The 27922-nt window shown below is 38.8% G+C and overlaps 1 protein-coding gene across 1 annotated transcript; it reads left to right on the forward strand.

Moving 5' to 3' along the window:
- The first annotated feature begins 3242 nt into the window (after positions 1-3242).
- Positions 3243-27371, forward strand: SHMT2 (serine hydroxymethyltransferase 2). The gene is made up of 12 exons (XM_063427348.1): positions 3243-3368; positions 7628-7801; positions 8359-8438; positions 9065-9265; positions 10207-10288; positions 13121-13243; positions 16532-16671; positions 19430-19595; positions 22646-22745; positions 23390-23545; positions 24508-24615; positions 26970-27371. Exons 1-12 carry the CDS (start codon positions 3336-3338, stop codon positions 27095-27097), a joined length of 1491 nt encoding a protein of 496 aa, XP_063283418.1. The 5' UTR covers positions 3243-3335; the 3' UTR covers positions 27098-27371.
- Positions 27372-27922: the final 551 nt, after the last annotated feature.

The following is a 27922-nucleotide window of genomic DNA, read 5'->3' on the forward strand; positions in this document are numbered from 1 at the left end:
ATTCCCCCCACCCTGCCTGTCCATTTATTCCTCCACCCTGCCTGTCCATTCCCCCCCCCTCCCTGTCCATTTACCCCCCCCTCCCTGTCCATTTATTCCCTCCCCCTCCTGTCCATTTATTCCCTCCCCCTCCCTGTCCATTTATTTACCCCCTCCCTGTCCATTTATTTCCCCCCCCTGTCCATTTATCCCCCCCCTGTCCATTTATTCCCCCTTCCCTGTCTGTCCATTTATTCCCCCCTCCCTGTCTGTCCATTTATTCCCCCCACCCTGCCTGTCCATTTATTCCCCCCTCCCTGTCCTCCCCCCTCCCTGTCCATTTATCCCCCCCCTGTCTGTCCATTTATTTCCCCCCCTCCCTGTCCATTTATCCCCCCCTCCCTGTCCATTTATTTCTCCCCCCTCCCTGTCCATTTATTTCTCCCCCCTCCCTGTCCATTTATTTCTCCCCCCCCCTCCCTCTTCATTGATTTCTCCTCCTCCCCTCCCTGTCCATTTATTTCCCCCCCCTTCATTTATTTCTCCTCCTCCCCTCCCTCTCCATTTATTTCTCCTCCCCCCCCTCTCCATTTATTTCCCCCCCCCCTCCCTCTTCATTGATTTCTCCCCCCCCCTCCCCCTCTTCATTGATTTCTCCTCCTCCCCTCCCTCTCCATGTATTTATCTCCCCCCCCTCTCTATTTATTCCCCCCACCCTCCCCTACCTCTATAGTAGCGTGGCCGAGCTCTGTATCATGGTCCGCGGGTACAGGGAGCTTTTGATCCTGTACCCGGCGGACTAACAGGAAGTGAACACCAGTGTTCACTTCCTGTTAGTCCGTCCGAGTACAGGAGACAGATGCTCCCTGTACCGGCGGACTATACTGCGCTCGGTCACGCTAAAGAGAGGGAGTGACAGGAGGGAGCGCTGAGCGCTTCCCTCCTGTCAGCCCCCTCCCTCTCCTCATGCTGTGCCCGGGCGGTGCGCCCTCATGGACGCACCAGCCCGGGCAAAGCTGCAGCCGCCTGAGGCTCTCTACAGAGCGCTCGGGCGGCTGCAGCATTAGGAGGGCCGGCGCTCCTGGCGGCGCCCCTTCCCAAGGGGCGCCCTAGGCGGCTGCCTAGTCCGCCTTACAGGTAGCGCCGGCCCTGCCCTGTGACTTTCCAAAACACCATAAAACCTGTACATGGGGGGTATTGTTATAGTCGGGAGACTTTGTTGAACACAAATATGAGTGTTCTAAATCAGTAAAACGTATTCCGACGATGAAATCACCAGTAAAAGTGTAGTTTTTGTGTAGAAAAAATGCAAAAAACAAAGAGAAATGCTAACTTTGGCCAGCGTTTGTGACTAAGTGGCTACTACAACAGACTGGACATACCCCATTTTGTATACTCTGGGTTGTCTAATTTAACAAATGGTATGCCATGATGGGGTTAATTTTAATTCCTGGGCTGCTATATGGTCTCAAAGGCAGCATAGGCCAGCAAACCAATCGAGCAAATTTCAATGTGCATGGAAAAGCCCTACATTTGCCCCCTGTAAGTTTGCAAATGCCCATAAAACCTGTACATTGGGGGCACTGTTGTACTCAGGAGATGTTGCTGAACACTTATTGGAGGTTTCTTTGTCAGTAACACATAAACGGAACTAAAAATCCATGCCTAAAGTACAATGTGAGAGAAAAATAACACAAAAAAAAACGACTATCCAAACGTTTGACAAAGGCTGGTGGTGGTGGATGTGGTGGTGGTGGTGGTGGTGGTGGTGGGGGGGGGGGGGGGGGGGGGGGTTGGCAGTAACACATATGGGGGGGGGGGGGGGGGTGGCAGTAAACACCAAACAGGAGCTGAGAATCCATGCCTAAAGTAGAATAAGTGTGAAACATAACACAAAAAAAATTACTACCCAAATGTTTAAATGTTTGACAGAGACTGGTGGTAGAATTAGTGCATGGAAAGTGTTAAAATACCACCATGTGAAATACCCTAGGGTGTCTACTTTTCAAAAATATATGGTTTGAATGGGGTAAATTATATTGTCCTTTAGCCCCCAGAGAACCCGACACACCAATACATGGGTGGTATCGCTGTACTCAGGAGATGTTGTTGAACACATATTGGGGTGTTCTTTGGCAGTAACCCTTAAAGTTCTCAGTACATATATTCTTAAATTGTGTCTCAAAAAAATCACCAATTATTATTAATTTTTTTAATTATTTGGCATAGATTGGTGGTAAAAAGGCTGCATGAAAAGATTCAAAATACCCCAGGTTTGATACCTTAGGTTGTCTTCTTTTAAAAAATATATACATGTGAAGGGTTATTCAGGGATTCCTGACATATATCAGTGTTACAATGTAACTTGCGTTAATTTTGAAAAAAATTGGTTTGGAAATAGCAAAGTGCTACATGTGCTTATAGCCCTATAACTTTCCAAGAAAAGCTAAGAACATGTTAACATTGGGCCTTTCCAAACTCAGGACAAAATTTAGAAACTATTTAGCACGGGTGTTTTTTGGCAGTTGTAGATGCGTAACAGATTTTGGGGGTCAAAGTTCGAAAAAGTGGTTTTTTTTCAATTATTTTATAATAAATTATATGATATGATGAAAATAATGGTATCTTTAGAAAGACTATTTAATGGCGAGAAAAACGGTATATAATATGTGTGGGTACAGTAAACGAGTAAGAGGAAAATTACAGCTACACACAAACACCGCAGAAATGTAAAGAGAGCCTTGGTCCCAGGGGCAAGAATTTTGAAAAACGGCTTGGTCACTAAGGGGTTAAAATATATGTTGATGTTCTCATCTTTCTTAAACAGTAAAACATAAATGATGTAAAAGCCGATCAAGTGACACCATCATGCCAGGAGGGATGGACCTTACACCCCTGTCTTCCTTTCACCAGATGTCCTGGAGAGATTTGTCTCCCCATTCCCCGGGTTCCTAGCCTACACCCATGGTTACAATAAGTAGAGAAAAGAACTCTCGAAGCAGACTAAATGGCAAACTATACAATACTTTTCATGGCTTTAGCTATCTCCAGAGCAACCATGTGTTAAAGTCTAGCTCATAAAAACACGTCGAGCGCTTGTGCAGCAGACCAAGTAAAAGTGCTGCCTATCACCAGACTCAGCCACGTTTGCAACAAAGCGGAAAAGTTGCATAAATTATTATACTCGGAGAAACTACAACTCCCGGCAATACCTTAGTAGGCGCGCACGCGCACTGATGCTTATATCCATTCGGCCGGGTGGCAGATGGTTCTGCGCATGACCACACGTGTATCGCTTGCTGCTGAACCTTGCTGTGCAGGAGGCCTGGGTCCAGGGATTGCGGCAGCCCTCGGACATGTTACCTTTCTCTTTACGGCGCTTGGCCCAGGTAAGGTGTGCACACCCATGCTTCCTATTGACGGGCTGCATGCTGGCTCAGGAACTGACTGCCATGACCGGTGGGGGCTACAGCTGTCATGTGTATGGAAGCATGTCAGATAGCATCTGAAGCCCCTCTCTATTACCAATGTGCCCTGATAGTTCTATAAATGCATTATTTATTTTCACACGTGACTTATTTTATTTATATATATATATATATATATATATATATATATATATATATATATATATAATATATATTTCATTATTTGCCTAAGTGTGCTTTCAGGGTTAAGCTTGCTGACATTCTTTCAGATCTGGTGAGTTTGCATGTGACTTGTTAATAAGAAATCTGTGATCTAACTACCTTTTAGTATTGAGGTTTTTTTTATTTTTGGTTTGTTAATTTTGCTGAGTTTCTTGCAGACAAATTAACCTTACTGTGTGCAGGCCTGGAGTGGCCATGTGGCTTCGATAACCGTATTTAATTTATTTTTGTTTTCTCTTTTTAAAATCAAAATCCATATCTTCTTTGAACCTGTGGATATTAGACTAGTTGTATTGGTGCCATCTGCACTCAAACCTGCCATGTTAGGACGTTTGACGAGTTTTTGCAATTCAGGGATGCCATAATGCATTAGGTTATTAAAGCAAAATGTGCAGGTACATTGTGTACCTTTTTACTAAAAGTTATTTCTTTTTGCGTTCATGTGTATAATTAAAACTTAGTACAGAATCAATTGCAGAAAATGACACCCTACTTTATATTCTACACTGGTTTTCCATTTCTAAAGAACCATCTCCATAGAAACCAAAGGAATGATGGACTGGCCTACTTAGTTTCACTTTTAAAGTTTGCAACAGTCCCTCTTAATAAATGGACTCTGCAGTTACTAATGCATATTCTTACAGCTTACCCTGTCTTTACATCATCACGGCCTGCCCTTATCATGGTGCCAAATTTGAAATGATGTTCTATTGTTTTTCTTCAAACCAATGACCCGGCATCATTCTATAGTGTGATTTCTCATTGTTGAGTTGATTATTGTTATTGCCATTTATATAGCAATGAACAGATTCCGTAGCGCTTTACAATATTATAAGAGGGGGGATTCAGCTATAAATAGGACTATTACAAGAAAACTTACAGGAACCATGGGTTGAAGGGGACCCTGCTCAAACGAGCTTACAGTCTATAGGAAGTGGAGTATAAAACACACTAGTCCAGGAAATAGCAATCAAATAAGGGGGAGTGAAGCAGAGCTGGAGGAGAGAGTAGAGTGCTGCCCTTCAGGAGAGAGCAAGAGACAGGGTATGTGAGGTACTGGTTACTTTGGGAGGCCATAAGCTTTCCTAAAAAGATGGATTTGAATGCACTTCTTAAACGACTGAAGACTAGGGCAGAGTCTGATGGCGGTAGGCAGGCTGTTCCATAGGAAGGGAAGTTGATCCGTGATAATATGTTAAGCCTTTGTGGTTTCTTTGCAACGTGAAATCATTGTAATCTGTTTAAGTCACGGTACTATCCTTTGCTTCGCAACTGCTATATGGTTTTGTTCATTGATAATGTTGTGAGTTAATTTACTTTATGTACATGCACACATATGGCCTGTTTGAGTTTCAAGACAGAATGCAGCAATATAAGGGTTAATAATAAACCCAAGATCAGTGCTATGTAGAATAGATTTGGAATACAGCGTTTTATGCTCAAGTAAGCGTCTGGAAATTGGCCCATTATTATCTCTACAGAGACATGCTATGCTCTGCTTATTTTATAGTGCAATTTTGTATTCTTACTACCTTGCAGCTGTGTGTGCGCGCGTGTGTCTGCACATCGCTTGCTTAAATGTCATTTTGCAGCCACAGCTGGGTAGCCGCAGTTGAAAACTGTATTGTGTGTATGTTTGTGTTTTTTCCTATTAACTTGAGTCAGTGGACCTTGATTGTAAGTAGATGGCAACAGATTGGGACGGGGGAGATAAACAAATATTGCACCAGTCCGGTCAGCTGAATAAGCTGAACTCAAGCCTTGCAATTATTATTCTACCTTGGACTTGAACCCTTTTTGAAACAAATGAGCGCATTTGGTCACATTTAGAGATCAATTCTGTCAATAAATAGCCGCTGCTTGTCCTGTGGATATAACATACACCTTTTATCAGAAACAGGGCGGCGTACTAAGGACTTATAATAGTGCAGAGACTTTATCTTCTGTGCATATATAAACCAGCAGTTGGTCATTTTATATCAGAAATCACAGACCATTTCTCTTTTTATTAGGGATGAGCAACAGGTGGAACTGTATTTCTTTGCCTGTCTCCACAGTGTTAAAGCTGTACAACAGCTGCTGGAGTGGGGCTACTTTTTGTGCACCACAGTGTATAAGAACCCCTATTGTTGCGGATGGAATTTCATGGTTGTTGTGATCATGTCTTGTCAAGCCCTTGTCATGAAGGGTTCAGTTGATGTGTACTCTAAAAAAAAAAAAAAAAAAAAAAAAATCTTACTAGTCATTTGTTAGAATTTAGTTATTCCTTGCTATAAATGTGTTGTTTTGTTTTGTTTTGTTTTTTCTTCACTGTCTGGATCCTCCCATTAAAATTATATATTATTTTTTTTCATTTTGAAAACTGGCATTTGCGGATGACCTGTGACGTAAATGATGAACCTGGTTAATTTTTCTTTTGTGACAGCGTGGTTTCCATTAAATGTGTAGTGTGCAATATCCAGCTTATAGCCTACCTACATTATGTGGGCTTTTTATTTTTTTTTTTTCTTCTTACAAATAGATGATCGGCTTCAAAAAAAGAGCCGTTTATCGGCTATGAAGCAATATTTTTAATATTCTGTCGAATAGCATGATCATTTAGAGAATTCGATTTTGTGAGGGGGAGGTCATGCTGTAGCAGAATGTATACCCTTTCATTGCTGCTGGGGGATGATGCAATTTTAAAACAACTTTCATCATTTCATTCATTCATTCTCATACTTTCCTGTAGTAGGAAGTGACTGGCTCGTGCTTAGACTTGCCGTTATAAGAATTTTTTTTTTTTTTTTTTTTTTTTTTTTTTAAACTTTGTTGTGCCTGGTTCTGTTTGCACAATTTCATTGGCAAATGATCCTTAATTGGGTTTAGCCTTGTACACTCTCTAGTAAATGGGCACATTTAATGTAACTTAAGTTTTCTATAGATACAGATTTTAGCTACGGTTACTTTTTCATTATAAAACTAGTCTCATTTTATTTATTTTTGTGTGTGACATGGGATCTGACACGGTGGCCCAAGGCATTTGTTTGATTAAACAAGGGAAAATAGAATACATAAAAACCTTTTTTTTTTTTTTTTTTTTATTTAGAGGTTTGATGTCTGATCTGTGTTATGTGTCCTATGGTGCTTGGCCAGCTTAATAGAAATGTAGTTCACAGCAGCTGGAGTTGGCAAATACTGAGCAATGCAGCAAAATTCCTTCTGGCCCTTTTTGTTTTCGCTTGCTTGCCCTTTCTACACTTGCTCTTGCGCAAATCAGTACGTGTGTGTCTGTTTATTATTTAGAACACTGTTCTCTAAACTATGATTCCCACGATTCTTTGAATTAAATATATAGCTAGAGAATCATGGGAGTTGAAGTTAAACAACATCTGGAGGACCAATGTTTGGAGAGCCCTGATTTAGTACATAGAAGAGCTAATGTTACAACTTCTAGAAAGTTATTATTATTATATAATTTTGGCTACAGTAGTGTTCTGTGTGCATACTGGTTTCATGTAATGCAATATTGGAAAAATCATTTTGTATATTGTCAAGTTTAGATCTGTGGGAAATAGTGGATACTAGTTTACTTAAAGTGCAAATCCTTGATCTTGGTGCTGATCTTTTTGTGCACATATTTTTAGAACATAAAATAGGCATGGGTTACTTTATAGTTGTGCATGTGGTTAATGTGTCTTCTTTAGGATCTCAATGTCTATTGATTTCAAACTATGTCATTGCGTTCAGTACATCATATGACTGACTGACTAGTAATGGATGAAGTTTAATACTCCACCTTTTTGTTGACTGCTTTTCCCACTACTTTGACCCATCATGTGACTTTAATATCATGTTAGATTAGTGGACTGCAAGTGATTTAAAAAAATAAATACAAAATCAGACATCACAGTTCTAGTCATTGTTGGTTTTTATCTTGTTCATGCATATAAAAATAAACATTCTGTCTGAAGTTCAAGGTGAAGATAATCTGATACATTTTTACCTGATCCTGTCAGCCTCTTCGGAGACTCAGCCATGTTCGGGCCCAGCACACAAAGACTTTATCTCAGGCTGGAAACCATTCATGGACTGGACAGGAAAGTCTTGCAGAAGGTGACCCTGAAATGTGGGATCTCGTACAGAAAGAAAAAGATCGGCAATGCCGTGGGCTGGAGATGATTGCCTCCGAGGTATGTGAAGAATCGCTACATTATCACTTCTACAATATATTTACATTCTGCATTATTTCTACGTTGTGCCAACCAAAAGGGGGTTTGAAATGTATGAACAAAAATAACCATGTTGGGGTTTACCATTGTGTCTTTATTTTAGAATAGAGGTAGGACCAATATTTGTAATAGCCAAAATGGAATAGAAGCATCCTTCTCACAATATGTATTATGGAGCTGCACTCAAGACATGAAATGTCAACACAGCACTTTTTAGGTATCTACTCACCACCACGGCATAGGCCATTTTGAAGGATGCAGAAGCAATTTTTATGCAAGTAGATATTTAACCAAAATAATTATTGGTGCAAGCACAATATATGGATGTCATTAGTCATCCACACGTCTGCTGTCCTGCTCAAATAGCAGCATTGTTTTTATTCTTTCCTCTTTTATAACACCATCCAAGTGTTATGGAAACATACATTTTAACATCCACCCTCTCCCATTTTTCCTATGTTATGTGTTTTTTACCTGTGTCTTGGCTAGATAGCATCACCATTTTTGTATTTTCCTAGAACTTCTGTAGCCGGGCAGCCCTGGAAGCCCTTGGTTCCTGTCTCAACAACAAGTATTCTGAGGGTTACCCAGGAAAGAGGTAAGAGATGTGCAGAATAATTACTTGAAATGTCAGAATTGACATGCACTCTTTACAGTTCCAAACGGTTTGCCATTTTGACTTGTGCAATTAGTTGGCCAGAGGAGCTCGAGACCATGAGGTCATGTAAATAAAAGTACTCTTAAATAAAGGAGAATGGATATTTGTCATAGACAGTTTTTCATTCTCTCACATAAAAAAAAAACCTCTTTATTGGGAGAACAGTACAGTACACAGTGCTTCCATGTCCATTGTTTCTGGGCACGTTCAAACATCTGCATAGAAAATGCTGTACAAGCACATAAACCGATGAGCACTCAAAACCAGGGGTTGATGTAGTCCATTTTCATCTTGTGCTGGAACTAAAGAAAGGATTGAACTGTAAAAGTTTTTTTTTTTTTTTTATGCAAATGATAATGTAGCCTATCCACCTCACCTTTTTCTTTTGGTTTCCCACAGACTACTCTAATAGCAGACTTTTAATCCAAACTACAGTTTGATCCTCTTCCATATTTTTTCTTATGACACTGTATTAATTGGCTTGGTAAATAATGAACTATTTGAAACTCCTATACTCCTAATAACCTTTTTATATTGTTTCTGTGTAATTTTCTTTCCCTTTAAAGGTATTATGGTGGAGCTGAAGTTGTTGACCAGATAGAGTTGCTCTGCCAGCAGAGAGCACTGGATGCCTTCAATCTGGACCCCAAAAAATGGGGAGTGAATGTACAGCCTTATTCTGGTTCTCCAGCTAACTTTGCAGCATACACCGCTCTCCTTCAACCACATGATCGCCTCATGGGACTTGATCTTCCTGATGGAGGCCAGTAAGTATGCATAGAGACTATATATCTTGAAGGTACTGACCATCTATGTCAATGCATTCATTATACAGATACTGCATTAAAATCATACAAAAACACTTCCCATTCAGAGCTCCCATTTAAAATCTAATTCTGTTCTCTGGGGTCTGATCCTACCCCATAACCATCTCTACAGCAGGGGTTTATGTGATGAGTAGTTAATCTCATTACATGTTGAATGGAAATTCTCTGACAATTTATAGCAGTCATACTACAGCTGTTATCCGGTTACATGTAGCTCTGTTCACTGTCTAGGTAACTGTTCGTTTTTTGTGCAGTTATCAATGGGAGGAGAGAGCTCATTCAGTTTGTGTAAATGATGCACACAAACAGAACACAATTAACACAGCAGTAGTGAGTTTTCCAAATTGCTGCAACTCTAAACCATCATCAGAGCTGAGATTCGGTGCAGGGTGTTGACTACACCAAAACGTCTGCAAAATTATTCTCTTAAACTCTTAATTAAACAGAACTTGCAATAAAGACCTAAATAGGGCTCTCTTTACAGGAAGTGTTTATAGAAGGTTGTGCAAGTCACATGCAGGGAGGTGTGACTAGGGTTCATAAACAAAGGGATTTAACTCCTAAATGGCAGAGGATTGAGCAGTGAGGCTGCAGGGGCATGTTCTATACACCAAAACTGCTTCATTAAGCTAAAGTTGTTCAGGTGACTATAGTGTCCCTTTAAATATAGATTGCTTTCACGTTAATCTCCCTTCATCCCTCCAAATGTACTACCACCAATTTTATATGTTTGCGAATAGATTGTGGAATGTAGTGGAAACATGTGTTCAGCATGCTTTTGTGGTGATGGTGCCAGTATAGTCAAATGTATTATCATTACTCTGTCTGGCTACAAACTTTTCTAAAAGATTATCTGCATACTCTTCATCTTTTATTTACAGTCTTACTCATGGATACATGTCTGACGTGAAACGCATCTCTGCTACCTCAATATATTTTGAGTCCATGCCTTATAAACTAAACGTAAGTATCTCATAATGCAAGTGTTTTAAATCCATCTAATTTTTTTACATTTTTGTTTTACGTGTTTTCTTAGTGAATGTTACTAGTTTTGTTAAGGTTCACAATAATTAAATGATGTCACAGTTTACTGCATTTGCTGTTCTACCTTTTCAACCGAATTACATGTGTGCATTTAATGTAGAGAAATATTGTGTAGACGTGTGAGGTAAAAATCACATGATGCATTCAGTCATCCAGTCTTACAACCTTGTTTTTGTGTACACAGCCATTCATTCATTTGTTTGAAATTGTAGAACCATTTTCTAATCCAAATGTGAATACATGTTGTAGTGTGTAGAATAAGGGACATGACGGGACATGTACTTTGAAAACACATGAGGTGCCAAGGTTGCCATCCCAGCCTTTATTAGCCCCTTAAAGTGCTGCAGAACATCCCTGTAGAGCCCTTGCTCCTACCCCTATGGTTGCCAGTCATGAATTTTTTACCTACAAAAGATGCATTATATTGTACTAGTAGGGAGGGGCTGCCGAATGTCATTTACAGTCCTGCATGCTGAGGGACAGAATGATACTCTGGCAATGCAAAGTTTTATGGCCTAAAAGCTGCCATAAAAGGAATATTCTGTGCACTATTGCCCACTCTTACAATCATGTTGCTCTGGGGCTATTTGTACTGCACTCTGGCTTTTTAAAAATGTATATGTTATTTCAGAGCAGTTACACAAACGTCGGGTCCCTCTTTTCTCCCCGTCCCCACCACTACAGCAAACCACATTTCCAACTTATCCATCCAAAGCCCTCAAACCTTAGACAGCTGTCATAAATTGTGATTGGATTAGTATGGCCGTTATTGCGCGCTGTATGATGAGTTTATTTTAATTAAAGTAAGGAAGGCACCCAAATCCTTACTGGACCATAGCTGCTACTGGTTAGTGCTAATGTAGTGGTTCAGTGACTGAGAGCATCTCTTTATATGCGTTGAAAGGGAAGGGGGGTTAAACACCTCTACATACTATAACCTGTATAAACAAAATAGAGAATTGCATTATTTTGATCAAGTGTATTCTCTGATTTTTCTGATGCAATAAGCAAATTAAATCTCTGTAGGCTTCCTCTTCCCAACTTGTGAGAAGAGATGCTTTTCCAGATGCGCAGATCCTGACTAACATGTTTGCTAATAGACTGCATCTGTACATGCCACACTTCATTTCTCTCAATCAAGCCCGCTTTGTTCTGGAGCAGTAGGCAGACAACAATGTTGAAAAATAGAAAAATAGAAAAGGGAAGCAGGCTTTTACTTTAGAACCAATATGAACATGCAACAGCTAAGGCATTATATGTAACAGATAAGAGGATTTGGGATCAAGGGTGCATTTTAGAGTCTGATTCCTCTAAAAGCTATTTTTTGTGGTGCGTGTTTTTTTTTTTTTTTTTTTTTTTTTACATTTGCAATAACTGATGGTGATTATTTACCAAACCAAGTAACTGCATGTTTTAGTCCTAAATAGCTGTGATCGAAAACAAATTATTTGGATAATCTTTTGGTGACTATAGCCTGACTTACCCCCAGTTTCTAGTTTTAGTGAATAAATCCCCATTGTAATGTGTTTTAAAACCTAGTAAGTGTGCACTTGGTTTGTGTAAATAAAATGCTGCTTTCTTGATCTTAACATTCTGTAAATAATCCCATCTATTGGCTGCGCCAATTGAAATGTCCATCTTTAGCCTTTTTAAAAAGCAGAATATTTGGATAAATGTTCTAAATAGAGCAGGAGGTGATGACTTGTTAATTCACAACATAATTTTGTGCTAAATACGCTCTAGGCAAAATTGCATTTCTATACATTAAATAATTTTCCAGATGACTACTGAACTTGACATGTAATGCAGTTTAATTCATATTGCCCACGGGTTTAGAGGAGCCTCAGAATCATGAATTTGCTTGGTTCCCTTAAACTTCCCTATGTGAAGAATGAAAAGGGACTCCATGGGATCTCAATCCATCTCTAACCATACAAGTGACTTTTTGACAAGCAATTTAATAAATGTGGGGTTGTTAAGCCAATTAAGATGTTTAATAATTTTTCAAATAGAAGATCTGTTTGCACCCCTGAGACACTCTTGATATTGTGGATAGATTCCACCCCAGTACCCCCCCCTCCCCCCCCCCACACCATGCACTTTCTAAGCCAGCATATCTAGTCATAATGAAAATGCATTGTTTACAGCATCGAGCACTTGATTGTGTCTTTACTTGCATTTGGTTTTGTGGATTTTACTGACCCAAAGTATTTCTCTATCCTTGCTGAGTGGCTGAGAGCTTATGCTTAAAGTAGATATCGGTAAAAAAAACAAAACAAAAAACCTGGTAGTAATTGCTTGAAGAGAGATGATTTTAGAAATTCTTGGAATGCGCATAAAGTCTCTCTAAATAAAAGGCTTTCACTGTAAACATGGTTTCTAAATAAGCAGGACAGTGGGGCCATTTGGCGCTTACCTGATCTCTTCCCACATTTGATTTTTATTGGCATTATCGAATGTTGATCTACTTATTTTGAGCTTATCAATAATTCTATATTGTCATTTTTTTTTTTTTACCCTTCTGAACACTGTTATTTTAATGATCATTTTGGGACTATCTCTAATATTCGTGCTTCCAGTTAAACGTATTATATTTGGTCCTTTATTAAAGTATATGCTTTAACATCTAATGAAGGAATCTGACTCTGCACATAACGTGTATTCTAATTTTGCGCTCGAATGCTTTAACGTGGCATTATTTTCTTTTCCTTTTTTTTTTTTTTTTTTTTTTACATTGTCTCTTTATTTTAGCAAGCAACAGGACTAATTGACTATGACCAGCTGGAAATCACTGCGCGTCTTTTCCGGCCAAAGCTTATCATCGCTGGAACAAGTGCATATGCACGCCTGATTGACTATGCCAGGATGAGAAAGGTATGTAGTCAGTGTTCCCTTGTTTCTCTGAAAAGCCATTCACTTTATCTGTCTAACCATTTGAATATGCTTGGGTTGTTTTGTCTGGTGGAAAAAACAAAACAAACAAAAACATGCATAGTTTGTCTTCATATGTTTGTTTAAATTTGTCATCGAATGTAATTAAGGTGAAACCAGAAACACCTGTGTGACTTTCATCCAGACAGTAAGTGGTGAAGCCAGCTACCCTCCTGTTTCTGTTGTGTATCGTTACTTGAATTTGTGCATTGTAATGAAAACATTTAACCATTGTGACCTGTAGTGCCTCATTTGTTCAGGGGGATTGTCCCAGCACATTCTTTTCATAGTATAAGAACAGACACTGCTCTGTATGGTTGTGGAGAAATGTTAAAGGGACACTAGAGGCACCCAGACCACATCATCTCATTGTCCCTATCCCCTTAACCCTGCACCCTGCAATGTAAATCATTGCATTAGGTTCTCCCATCACTGGAAGAGGAGACCAATCCAGCACCAAGGGAACTTGGCGCTGGAAAGTGGCAAGTGAAAGGAGGGGTTATCATAATCACACACAAGGCTCCTGCAGGATCTGGAAGGCTATTACCAGAGCAGGCGATAAGAGATTCTAAATTGAACAATGTGCAATAAAGGAAGTTTAAACATTAGATCTCTCTTTACAGGATTTTTTTTTTTTTTTTTTTTTTTTTTTTTAGGAGGGCAGTGTAAGTAACATGAAGAGTTGTAGCTAGGGATGCATAAACAAAGTGCCTTGACTGCAAATGCCAGATAATTGAGCAGTGAGACTGCAGGAGCATGATCTATACACCAAAACTGATTATGCTAAAGTCATTCTGGTGACTTTAATGTCCCTTTAAGTATGACTTTAAATCTGTGGCAAGAAAAAAAAAAAAACCTCAACCAGACAAAAATAAGCATCTTATATCATCACAATCAGTATATAACTATCAATTATGTAACAAGCTAAATAAAGATATTGTGTACAATAACCCAAATTGTAATGAATCATTCGTGGCCCTGGAATCAGCTAATTGAAAAGAGTTGAGTTTTTTTTGTGGTTTTGTTGGGCAGTGGGGGCAGAGGGACACTATAGTGTTCCTTTAAGTCATGGACTGAAACTCATGGTAAATCACAAAAGGGAGACGGTACTCACATGCAGATGAAGCATCACGCATTATCCAAATGTAGTTTTATTGGAATGAAACCGTGTTTAAGGGTTTTTGTTTGATAAAAGCTCTTTATAAGGATGAAACTTCACTATTTTGCTCCATAAAACTATATTTGAACCATACGTGAGCCTAATTGGATTAAAATTCCTGACCGTGTCTGTTTGTAACAGAGGAATAAATCATATCTCATTCACCCAGAGAGTACAATGTCTGCTCTTCTTATTGTATTGAATGGGGCTGTGCCCTTCTAAGCCAGAGGACCATGGGGAAAACTTATGGACCATGGGATAGTACATTTACAAAATAGAATGCAAAATTTCTATGCAATAAATCCGAGATCTACCTTTCTTGCATTAATTAACGCTTTAAATTGAAAAGGGAAATTATCTGATGTACCTGTTAAGGATGACTTTCCACTCTTTAACCTGTGTAGATTTTACATTTATACTGTTCTTCTGGTTTGAAATGTGTGAGAATGAGTATTTTCATTTTATTAATGTAGCCAAACTTGGCCTATGATAAGTAGATCTTTGACTAGCTCTTGCATCATTTTTATAGCTCTTAAGGAGCCAAGCCCCCTTTATTTGGCTCCTGCTCCTTTGCTGACTTTATCTTACTCTGTGATCTTTCCAATATTGCCATTCTGCAAACATTTTTATTAATGTCTTCTCTATTGGAAATTCTTTAATATCCTGGAGTAATAAAAGTAGCACAATATTTTTCACTGTAACAATAAATTGCAGTTTGCTGACCAACAAAATTCAAATATGTATGCGCAACAAATTATAGCTGTACTGCCTCACCGTGACATTTCTCATCTGTTTCTTACTAAAAACATCAGACAAAGTAGGGACTGCTTTGTCTTGTGTATTTTTCCTACTCCTGACTTTCTTAGACATTAGGCTACTGCCATTTAGAAGTGTCAATCTCCACAGCCGTCATCAGTGATGGCTACAGGGAATTAGCTCTGTCTATGGAGAATTCTGTGGGATTCTCCATAGACCTCAATGTTGTACTATAGAAATATCCTCCAGTAGATAAAGGATGAGAGAAACTCCGTACCTGGGAACCTTTTTAAATTTTCCTTCCCTGAGTTCTTCACACTGGAAGAGGAAAGTGTTCGCTCTATATAAAAATGGGGGAAACCGTCTTTATTAAGTGGACACGGCTGACTGGAGTTAATTTCATTATAACCATATAATCTATCAGACCTTAACATTTCCACTAGCCACTGGCAAATAAACTCCTGGCGAATAAAAATGTAAGCCCTTGTGAGTATGCCATGGACCCTCCAAGCTTGCCTTTACGGCCTAGCTAGTAACACTTGAAATTTTAAGCCCTGTAATATACATAGGTAACTATTGTGCTTGGAGAGTTATTTTCCATAACATGTCAGTCATTTTTCAGCTCATCACTAATGCCTTTCAGTACTCTTTGGATTGTGATTCTGCTGTTGTATAACTTTAAATCGAATCCGATTATCTTCACTGTGAACCTGGGAGAGAAATCCAGGTTTATACATTCTTATTATTTAGTTCTGCAAATGCTGCTCAGACAGAGACAACAGAAGGTGCAGCATCTTGGCTGGTTTAGTCTGGCGTTATCCTGAAACCCTTTGGGGATATATCATAAAATGCAAGAAAAGGAAATGTTTAGCTATTTTAAGCAAACTCTTTCCAGCCTGAGCACAAAATTAAGTTGAGTTGAGCGTAGAAAAGCTTGAACAGTCTCACCAAGGGAGCTACAAGACCAGCTCTTCTCCCGAGGATGAATTAGGTCTGAATTTACAGCTGAGGCATGAAAGTGTAATTGAGCTGTACTCGAAAATGGTAAATTAGAACATTTTGTTAAAGTGATGATTTGCAGGTCTTTTAGAAATCTGTCAAAAACATACTGACACGTCTTGAAGTCTGTAATGGGGACATCTGCAGTAAAAGGGGAGGTCATTCATTATTCCACATTCTTCAGGGACACTAACTTAATCCAGTCCATTTCTAGCCCTGCATGCAGAGACTGTGACTGGGGTGCTAGTCCAGGACACGATTACGTAACGGAGCGTGTTCCAGCCTGGGGAGTGCTAATCAGATCTGTCTCATTGCAGGTGTGTGATGAAGTGAAGGCTTATTTATTGGCAGACATGGCCCACATAAGTGGCCTTGTAGCAGCTGGAGCCATTCCATCTCCTTTTGACCACTCTGATGTTGTCACCTCCACGACACACAAGACTCTACGAGGAGCCAGGTGAGAGATTTTTTGCTATTGTCTTTGTTCTATTATTTCTCAGACAGACCAAGTCTTATTTCTGGTTCACTTTTTCACCACTGATTGGTTAATTTACAGTGATGTGTTATGTCCCCCCTTGCCCCCCCAGCATATAACTCTGTTCAAACGGTAGGCTGCTCTAGGTTTAGATGGTTATGGAAAAAGGCAGTAGGGGTAAACCTGGCTCTAGAAATTACTTTAAGCTCAATGAATATCACAAGGAAAGGTACCGTTGGTTCCACTTAACAAATAAGCAAGTCAGTCAGTTATTGAATAGCTGAATAAACCTGACAGCAGCTACATTGGTTATACTGAAAAGGGATATGATTTGGGGAGAGAGAATTTGTGTGTGCGCATGCACGCTTGCAACGTAGATGCTCAGCTATTGTTCCTGTGCAGATAACGTTTCTGCCTGCACAGTGCAGCTTATTACCATCTATAAAGCGCCAACACAAACCGGACTTTACATAGGACACGAGGCCATGCGTTTAGACTGGAAGAAAGAAGATTTTGTCTAAGGCAAAGGAAAGGTGTGTTTGTTCTTACAGTGTAAAAAAAAAAAATCAGGATGTGGAATTCTCTGCCTGAAGAAGTGGTTTTATCAGAGTCCATACAGATGTTCAAACCGCTACTAGATGCATACTTGCAAAAACAGAATATTCAAGGATATAATCTTTTAATGTAGGGTAATAACTGCTTGATCCAAGGATAAATCTGACTGCCATTCTGGGGTCAAGAAGGAATTTTTTCTTAGCTTGTTGCAAAATTGTGCTTCAAACTGAGTTTTTTTGCCTTCTTTTGGATCAACAGCAAAAAAAACAAATGTGAGGAAGGCTGAACTTGATGGACGCAAGTCTCTTTTCAGCTATGTAACAAATACTGCAGAGCTGTACAATGGATGTACTAACAGATACGTTTTTGTAACCAGACAAGTTTGATACACAGGATGTTAAGGGTCCTGCTCAAAAGGGCTTACAGTCTACAGACAGTGGGATATAGGAACACAAAAGGCAAGGGTAGGGTAGAAAAGTAGCGGATACCGCATTATTACCTCTGCATTTGTTTGTTTTTTAATTATATGTCTGTAAGAAGATTGCAGTTTTGGCTTACAAAGCAAACTTGTTAATGAAATAAGTAATAACCGTACTGGTTGCATGTGGGATTGCTTGCATAAGGATAATGCGAGGGGGATTTATTGTTAAATCTGTAGTTGTGAACAGATCGTGTTTGTTACATGAATATTAACCGTTTAGTGTGCGTTTGAATTCCAGCTGGTGGGGCAGAGTGAGTGCCAATGGATTCATGTGTCCGTGAGGACAATATATTTTGTGATGTTATGAAGAGTCCATCTGTATCTGTGCTCTTTTATCTGGGAAAGAGGGGAGGCTCAGTTTCAGGGGGAAGTTTAATCTGCTCTCTCTATTTAAACCCCAGGAATACCCTGAGCTTTTGTGTATAAAAAAAAAAAGATTTGCCTTTTGAAATATTGTACTTCACTAAGAGTGTCTCCCTTCAGTTAATTGACTTAGTGTAGTGTTTTTATTTAAATATCTCATGCATTTTACAGGTTTTTAAGGTACCTAGCACAGATTGCTGTGCATGCGTGTTGAAACCATGATCTGCCTCTAACTGTGCTATCACAACACTATCTGCTTTCACTCTGCTAATTGTGTCAGCCCAATTAACAAGCAGGTCTTGGAGTAAATTTCCTTTTTGTCTCTACCTCCCTTGTGTTTTTTTATTTTTATTTTATTTTTTTATTGTATATCCTGTTTCACCTTTTTTGTTGAGCTTCCTTGTTATAACAACCTAGAGTAAAGTGTGAACTGGAAGCTGTGCCATACTAAGCAGTAGGGGTATGCAGGCCACGTGCTGTGATATATTTACCTTTTCTTTCTAGAAATGTCTAGACTTTTAGAAATCTTCCATACCACAGAACGCAGCTTTCCATTTTGTCTCTTGGCCATAGGCTGTGTAAATATTAATGTCTGTATATGTGTGTTTAATTGTGATATCATTATGTTTAGTTATTAATGTAATTATATTGCTCTCTCGCCTACCTACCTAACATGACTTCAGTACTCATTCATTTATTTACAAATTATGGAACACTCTGTCCATATCAATTCTTTCTTAATCATTGTCCATTGAGCAAACAAATTTGGACAAGTAAGCAAGCTTCTTTAAAATTGGCATTTATGGTTATTGCTTTTATATGACAGATTTTGCAGATCCCTAACTTCTTCGGATCTATATTTTATTAATTTTTTTTTGCCACCCTTGTTGTACATCATTGAATGTTAACTTTTATTTATCTTTTAAATAGTTTTTATTTTGTTTTTAAACACACACAAACCACTCATTTTTATATCCCATTATTAATTTTGTCAAAATGGATAAGAAAAACAAAGTTCTGTCTCCAAAACTTATCTTCCTGTTACAGCATTATAATGAAACCAAACTATTCCTGTAAAACTGACCATCCTTGTAAGGCAGGGTTGACAAAAGGAGATGTACATGCACCTGCAGTTACAATCATCACAGTGCTTTGCCATATTTTGAACAATTGGAAGCCTCATAATTAAGATTGCATGTACCTTTTAGTTCCTACTGGGAGAATGACCCATGCATTAATAAGATTCTAATTTCTCTCAATTTGACTTTAACCTATGGATCCATATCACCATTGGCTTTTTTTTCTGCTCATTGTTCAAACAAGTTTATTTGTTTTTATTAGATCCGGGCTGATATTTTACCGAAAAGGAGTTAAATCTGTTGATAAGAAGACTGGAAAAGAAATACTCTACAACTTTGAAGATAAAATAAACTTCTCCGTGTTCCCTTCAATCCAGGGTGGACCTCACAATCATGCAATTGCTGCTGTTGCTGTGGCTTTAAAGCAGGTAAAGAGTTAATGATGTGTGTTGACGTCATTAATTAGAGTGCAGCTTGTTTTGTAAATGACGGCGTTCTTACTGTGGAAATCTCTTGTTCTCTTATGTATTGATGTGAGGGTCTTTTGTGTCACTTTAGTTTTTATGACTAAAGGGATACTCCAGCCACCATGACTTCTGCTTTTAGAAGTGGTCATGGTGCTAGGAGTCGGTATGTTTCACAAAAAAGGAAAAAGGGGGGGCTACGCAATAATTTTTTTTAGGCTGAGGTCAATGTTTCTTTATTCGTAGGGCAGTAGCACCTACCTTAATTCACCCTCTCTTCCTCTAGTTACATACTGGGGAGAGAAAATCACAACCTTTCTATCCAGCATCTCTACCGGCATGATGTCGTTAACAGACCAAGATTTAAAGGGACACTCCAGGCAGATAAAAAAGTTAAGCTTAAATTAAAGCTAATAAGCGCAAAATACCTGTGGTTAGTTTCTATTCTTTCAACTATGTGTAGTTTTCCTGCAGTGCTGTGAAATGTGTTGCTGTGTTCAGCATTGTAATCCAGCCTCCTTAGCCACCCCCTCTCACATTTCAACATTTTCCTGATTTCCATTCTCTGAAAGAAACGTACCTTTTTACAGCCAATGAGAATAGAGGCATGTCTTATCTAGTGTAAGGAATGATCACCGCACAGACTGCACTGTAGCTAGAGCCAGTATGTGCTCCTCTCCCTCCCTCCCTGTAATACATTCTCCAGTCCCTACCAGCCAATCTCCCTACCCAATGGTAACCACTTCCCTGTCAGCTGCCCATCCCCTGCCAGTCAACCTCCCAACACAATGTGAAACCCCTTCCCTGCCTGCCAACCTCACAACCCATTGTTAACCCCTCCCCTGCCAGATAGCCTCACTACCCAGTGTTAACCCCTGCCAGTCCCAGTAAGCCAACCTCACTATCCAGTGTTAACCCCTTGCCCTCCAGCCCCTGTTAATCAACCTCGACAGACACCTATCACAAAGCTCTATGGTTATTTGAGTTTCTCTTTATATTTATTTATATTAAACCCTTAAGGACACATGATGGAAATATTCCGTCATGATTCCCTTTTATTCCAGAAGGTGTCCTTAAGGGGTTAAACATATGACACTATATGATACTTAGTGTGTGTGTTGTGGTTTGTAAGTTCTAGTGTTTGAATGCGGATGCCTCGGAGGAGGATTGGCAGACATTGTGGGTATGTGTTGAGCTGAGTGAAACCCAAGCACGTCTAGTAAGGAGTGTCATTACTGATTCTCATAGAGAATCACTGGGGCATGGCCATTGGTGGACAGTGTGGCTGAAATGCAGGGAGATATGGCATATGAAATTAGAGGAGCTAATTTCTACACGATTTAGGGAAAAAAACATTTGGTGACATAAAGTTGGTGGGGGGGGGGGAGGAATATGCCTTTTTTTTTTTGGTTTACTTGTACAGTTCTTTTAAGTAATGGCAGCAACTGTTTCCTGGCAATATAAATTCAACTTTCTTTGGCCGGCCCTAGCATATATATTTTCATACTGCTCTGAGTTTAGAAGGCCCTGGACTTCAATTTTTTTTTTTTTTTTTTTTGCTTGCATTTGGATTATTCAACACCGTGCAGTACTAAACATTAAAGGGACACTATAGTCCCCAAAACAACTTTAGCTTAATGAAGCAGTTTTGGTGTATAGAACATGCCCCTGCAGCCTCACTGCTCAATCCTCTGCCATTTAGGAGTTAAATCCCTTTGTTTATGAACCCTAGTCACACCCCCTGCATGTGACTTGCACAGCCTTCCATAAACACTTCCTGTAAAGAGTAATCTAAAGTCTATCCTTTCCTTATTGCAAGTTCTGATTAATTAAGATTCTCTTGTCCCCTGCTATGTTAATAGCTTGCTCGACGCTGCAAGAGCCTCCTGTATGTGATTAAAGTTCAATTTACAGAGCAAGAGATAAAATAGTTTAAGGTAAATTACATCTGAGTGAAAGTGAAACAATTTTTTTTTTTTTTCATGAACGCTGTGCCAGTCACAGCCAGAGGAGGTGTGGCAAGGGCTGCATAAACAGAAACAACGTGATTTAACTCCTGAATGGCAGTGACTTGAGCAGTAAAACCTGAGTGGCATGATCTATACACTAAAACTGCTTCATTAAGCTAATGTTGTTTAGGTGACTATAGTGTCCCTTTAAACAAGCAGATCAAGTAAAAGAGACATCTTAAAATATATGCAGAAGTTGTCCTGCATCCATATAAAGAATGTTTGTTTTGTATGTTTTTAAATTCATATTGATGCACAACAATATTGGTTTTATGTAATGTTATTTGCACTTTCTGTTGCAGTAGCCCTTTGTTTTACAGTAACACTCTTAATTGTTAATTGGAATTCATGTTTGTATGTGGAACACCTGATCGCTGATAACCTTAGAACTGTGGTTCTTATTGGAAACACATTTTTTTTACCTGATCATTCTCTGGGTCACTGCCGAAAAACTCAAAATTCAAACAGTCCATAGGAATGCTTTCCTATGGGCGCTCTGCACGCTGGATGCGAAAATCGCATCCAGCATTGCAGAAAGGCCTCTAGTGACTGTCAGGAAGACAGCCACTAGAGGTTGGATTAACCCTGCTATGTAAACATAGCAGTTTTTCTGAAACTGCTATGTTTACATCTGAAGGGTTAAAACCGGAGGGACCTGGCACCCAGACCACTTCATTGAGCTGAAGTGGTCTGGGTGACTATAGTGTCCCTTTAAAGTTTTCTGTGTTTGGGATTTTTGTTTTGTGTGTTTTTTACTATAGTGTGAATCTAGTTGATAGCCATCTCTGACATATATTCACCCATGTTGTAATTCCGTTTTTTGAACTACCCATTTAACTATTTTTAATTAACACAATTCTTTTAATGTATTACCTTGTGTGGTTTAAAAAAATATATTTTAAAAAACCTGATGCAATTACAAGATTTGTATATTTTTACAAACGTGTGTGTGTGTGTGTAAGCTTTTCAGTTTCTTCAATTAAGCTGCATGTATTGTATTCCCAGGCCAGTTCACCTATGTTCCGAGATTATGCCATTCAGGTCTTGAAGAATGCCAAATCTATGGCTACAGCTTTGTTGAAGAAGGGTTACACGCTTGTATCCGGTAAAGTATCCATGTATAATCTGTAACAATGAATAAATTAAGCTTTAATAAGTAGAGGCGGTGTATGTAGTATCTGTCCATATAAAACTTTATCCTATTACCTTTTTTTTTTTGTCTGTTTTTTGATAAAGCACAGTGGTGAGGGAAATGGCAAGATGCACAAGATTCTTTCGTGGAATATAGGCTAATTAAGGCCTCAGTGTTATCGGTTTGGACTATATCCCATTGTACATTTATAATGGGAAAGAGTCCAGCTCAGTAACACTCTCACTAACAATCTGTTATGTGAAATTCCAAACCATCGTGTGAAGGGGAAAGTCCCAGACCTTGTTGCCTCTTTCTAAGAAATACCAGATGGATGTGTTTCCAAATCCTCACCGCGCTATTGTGTTGGCAAGTCTAACCGGATGAATGTCTTAATTATGTAGATATTTATCCTCCGAAGGGCTGACAAAGTTCAAACCTCATTGTAAGCCCAAACGCAAAGTTAAGTCTGCCGTAGAATATTGCACCTCTTTCTATCACCCTGCTCTATGGCTCTTCCTGTTTTATTTATATTGAATTTTTACTAACTTGCTAAAAGCTATATAGAATTTTTTTCTTTTGTAGTTTGAGTAATGTTAATTTGTCATGTCTCTTTACAGGAGGAACCGATAACCACCTGGTTCTGGTAGATCTAAGGCCTAAAGGCATAGATGGAGCACGAGCAGAGAGGGTGCTGGAACTTGTGTCCATAACGGCCAACAAAAACACCTGCCCTGGCGATAAAAGCGCCCTTACACCTGGTGGACTTCGACTGGGTAGGTAGAATTCCCATAAAGAAAGAGCAGTGATGAAGTCATTCTAAATATCAAGTTTTGTTGCTTGTTTTTATAAATCCGTGTTTATGTGTATTTTTTTTTTTTTTTTTCCTTGGCCACATCAATATTGTAGATGATATGACATTAGGAATCTCATTGATCATGTCAAAATGTTGAACATAAACCGCACTTATTGCTTTGCATCTACCTGCTGTCCATGCTTTCTCAGACTGTGAAAGCCTCAGCTGGGTAGTGGAGGCTGTTGAAGTTGGAGGCTGTGGATATCTGTATTTATTGCTTAAAACTAAGAGCTGTCATTGAAATGCCCATTACTGCATTTTTGTGTATTTCATAGACATTCTCTGATTTGGGGAACTTTCCTGAGCTTGGTTTTATATTATTGCTTTAGGAACTCCACACTGGGTCTGTTACTGTGTAGGTGGATAGGAGAAAGGTGAGGTGCAGGCTTTATGTTAAAGTAAATAGAGCTCTAGTTATTTTAATACACGCAAAGATTACAACCGAAAGTGTGAGTTCGCTGCCGTTTATGCTTAAGTACGATTATCAGCAAGAGGTAGTATAGGGAAATACCACAGAGAAACAAATACTCCGCACCCACACTATGGAGCATTTTTTATTATACTCTACATATTTGTTGTGCAGAGGTCCTTCGGTTTTTACCTCTGTATAAAGAAGTTCATCACACTGGTAAATGTGAAACCACAGCTAGTGCGCAAAAAGCTAAACTATATATATATATATATATATATATATATATTTAGTTAAAGCTAGTTGGTAGTGTATGTATGTATATATATTTATTTTTATAAAAATATTTCTCCCAACTAGCTTTAACTTAGGGGGGCAGGGGGGAAGCAGGAAATTCAGTAGAGTTCATCTAACAGTCTCTTAAAGGCTGTGCTTGATGTTAACCAGCATTGTAAATGTATCTTGTCTGCCAGGTGCTCCTGCTTTAACATCACGATGTTTCAAAGAAGCAGATTTCGAAAAAGTAGTGGATTTTATTGATGAAGGAATCCAAATTGGACTCTCTGTGAAGCAAAAGACAAGTAAGTTGTGAATCTTGTTTTACATATGTGTGTATCCTCATTTGTATGAAATAAAAGTATTTGCTTGTGTCCATCTGCTTTGCCTGCTCTACGATGTTTTTACACGTAATCCCAGGAAAATCTTTGCAAACTCTTGTATGAGAACTTTATAGATAATTTAAAGTGGATCTGTCACCATCTCAGGGCTTTTGTGTAATTTGCAAAGTTCCCTGATGGGGAACATCTCCTCTGCAGAAGGTAGTTCTTCTTACCTGAACCCTGCAGGTGCCACTATCCTCTTCTGGTGGGTCCTCTAATTGCAAGAATCAATGTTACTACTGTATACGCGCATGCACACTGGATTGAGGGCTATGGAGGATCCCGCAGGATCCTGTATAGACAGAGCCAATTCTTTGAAGCCGTCAGGATTGACACTTCTTGATGGCAGTAGCTCTAAAAACTCCTATTTTCTGTGTCTTTCCATACTTTTTTATGGCCAAGAGGATGCAATGATGTGCTCTGTCCTAACAGGTTATGAATCCCCCTCAAAAGCGTTAAAAACATGGTTTATTACAGAGATAATGGGTGCTGCGCTTCTGCAATACCGACCTCTGATGTACCCGCAGTTTGCTTTAATTTTCCCCAAGCAGGGCAAACCTTCCTCGTAACACTGTCAGGCTGGTTACATTGCCAGGGCCTAAACCGTGTGATGTCAGTCACTTCATTCCTATACTACCTACCCAGTGCTCACATTTTCAGCTAGGGAGTAACCATAGCAACCACAGAATAGCTTTTAACCCCTTTTTTATCTAAGTTATACATGTGTAAACAATTCTGCTAATACAATGTATACATAGAATGCTATGTGTTTTTAAAATGAGCACGAGTGATATGAACCTTTTTAAGCTCTGAAGAATAAATGCTTACATGACAACCACACCAAACACGGCTCTGTGTGAGACCCCCCCCCCCCAGCAAAGTACACATTGCAATTAATGCCAAACACCCTAGCCAAGATTGGGGTGCTCACTAATGAACACTGAATGCTTTAGTGTTTGTTTGCTATGTCCCACCACGCCAATCACCCCATTTAAGTAACATTCTATTAGTGATGTAAAAACTTTTAGAATCCAAGTAAAACGGGGAATAAGAACATGGACTTGTGTATTGTAGGAATATGTTTAAAATAATAATGCATATAAATGAACATATTTAATCTATTAATCTGGTAATGGATGCTGCAGTCTTTTATGCTCTAAGAAGCTGTCTATATCAGGGTACATTTTGAAGAGTAACTAAAATTGTAAAACGCAACATTTTCTTTCTTTTAAGACCCTTTAAAATCTCCCTCTGAAATATAAAAATGTACAATTTATTTCAAATTTACATATTAAAAGCATTTCAGTTAACAGGTTACTTAATGATCTCTGAGCTAACTCAGATCAAAGCCCTGTAAGTTCTGTAGCAAAATAAATCAAGGCAACTGTAATGATATTCTGCATGAGACAGTTGCACCAAAAATTAAAAGGAATAGAATCTGTCTGAAAATTGTGTGGGCATAAGGGGACACAATACATTACATCTTTAATTTTTCATTTAATATGCAAGTCTCTGTTAGCAAGATTTAAAATACAATCCTATTTTTGTGTGAACAAACTGTTCTGTGTACTTATAAGTATATTTACAGAAGAAAATGGCCAATATATATTTTTCTGTCTCTCTGGAAGAGCAACCCCCTTCTCCTTAATTTATGATTATTCTTAAAGGGACACTCCAGGCACCCAGACCACTTCTGCCCATTGGAGTGGTCTGGGTGTTAACTCCTCGTCTAGTGACTGACTACTAGACTGCCACTAGAGGGCACTTTTGCAACCGGAGATGGGAGGGAGAGGGGACCTGCAGTGCCAGGAAAACAGATTGTTTTCCTGGCACTGGAGAGTCCCTTTAAGAAAATATCCCTATTTTGGGAGGTAAGAGAATTACAAATTCAAGGCCTAAATATCTTAAATTGGGTGGAATATTTTGTTGAATCATCTGATTTTGTCAATATTAGCCTAGTATAATACAATCTTCTTGTAATTTCTCCAGATTCTCTGTTTTACTGATAGAGCCTCACATGCTTCAAAACCAAGCTCTATTTACCTTTAAAATTTACACTATTTAAAATGTGGCTATTTTAAAACACAAATTATTGATAGTTTTAATAAATTCACTGTAATTTCCAGCAATCTCAAAAGCACTTTACTCTGTCAGAGGATTGATGGTTTTCCATGTGTTTATGTATCTGAGTAAGATCTAGGGAACCTAAATATGCACAAGTAGTATTTTTAGACAAGTGAAGATTGTTACTGTAATCTTTGTTTCGTTTAATTTAGACAAGCTTCAAGATTTTAAGAACTTTCTTCTCGAGGACCAACAAACTGTAAAACAAATCGCAGACTTACGACAAAGAGTGGAAAAGTTTGCCAGGGCCTTCCCTATGCCAGGATTTGAGGAACGCTAGATGGATGGTGGAAAGAAAGTTGAAACAAACAATCTTGCTTGAATATGCATTTTTGTACAGCCTAGTTAATTTTAGTTTTTTTTTCTTTTTTTTGCCCCATAACTTCTTCTATTTTCTGCACTTTTCAGTTTGTGACCAACTCCCTTCCACTATAGGTTTCCCAGCCAATTGTACCATACATTACAAAACCATTATAGAACTGATTGAGTGAACAAGCTATGATGGTGATCTCCATGGTCTTGTCTAACGACTGTCAATAAAAGCAATAAAACAGTCTGCTTTTTTTTTTTTTTCCCTTTTTCTTAAATTACATTAATTGGTGCCATACCATATATAGTCCGGTTCTATTTTACCAGTTTACCATTGTCAAACGTGGATTCTCTATGGTTTGCTTTTTCAATGTTAAATGCATGAACATTGTATTGGTGCCCAGAGTATCCCTTTAATATTTATATGCTATGTATTTATTGTTTTTATTATTTTTGCATGCTCAAGTCTTTACTAATTTAAATTAAAAAAAAGGTAATTGTCTTCTTAGTCAGTGCCCCTCATGTCACAAAGACATTGAATGCATGTAGTTGCTTTTAATAAACAACCTGCAGACAGTCAAACTACGAACGGGTAGTAATATCCTTACTGTAAATCTCCATGGTTGTACTGTCATTCTAGTGCAGGTTGTTTTGTTGTTCAAATCCTAGTGCTGGCAGTGGCTGAGCAGTGTGCATATTTTTGACAAGGAAGTCGATTTCTGAATTGAGGGATGTGGATATGGCGGCAGTCTTGTGGTGTAGCATTCAGCAAAAACTAAAGATTTGAGCATGTATA

The sequence above is a fragment of the Pelobates fuscus genome, chromosome 1 (genome assembly GCF_036172605.1).
Source record: "Pelobates fuscus isolate aPelFus1 chromosome 1, aPelFus1.pri, whole genome shotgun sequence".
Taxonomy (NCBI): Eukaryota; Metazoa; Chordata; class Amphibia; order Anura; family Pelobatidae; genus Pelobates; species Pelobates fuscus.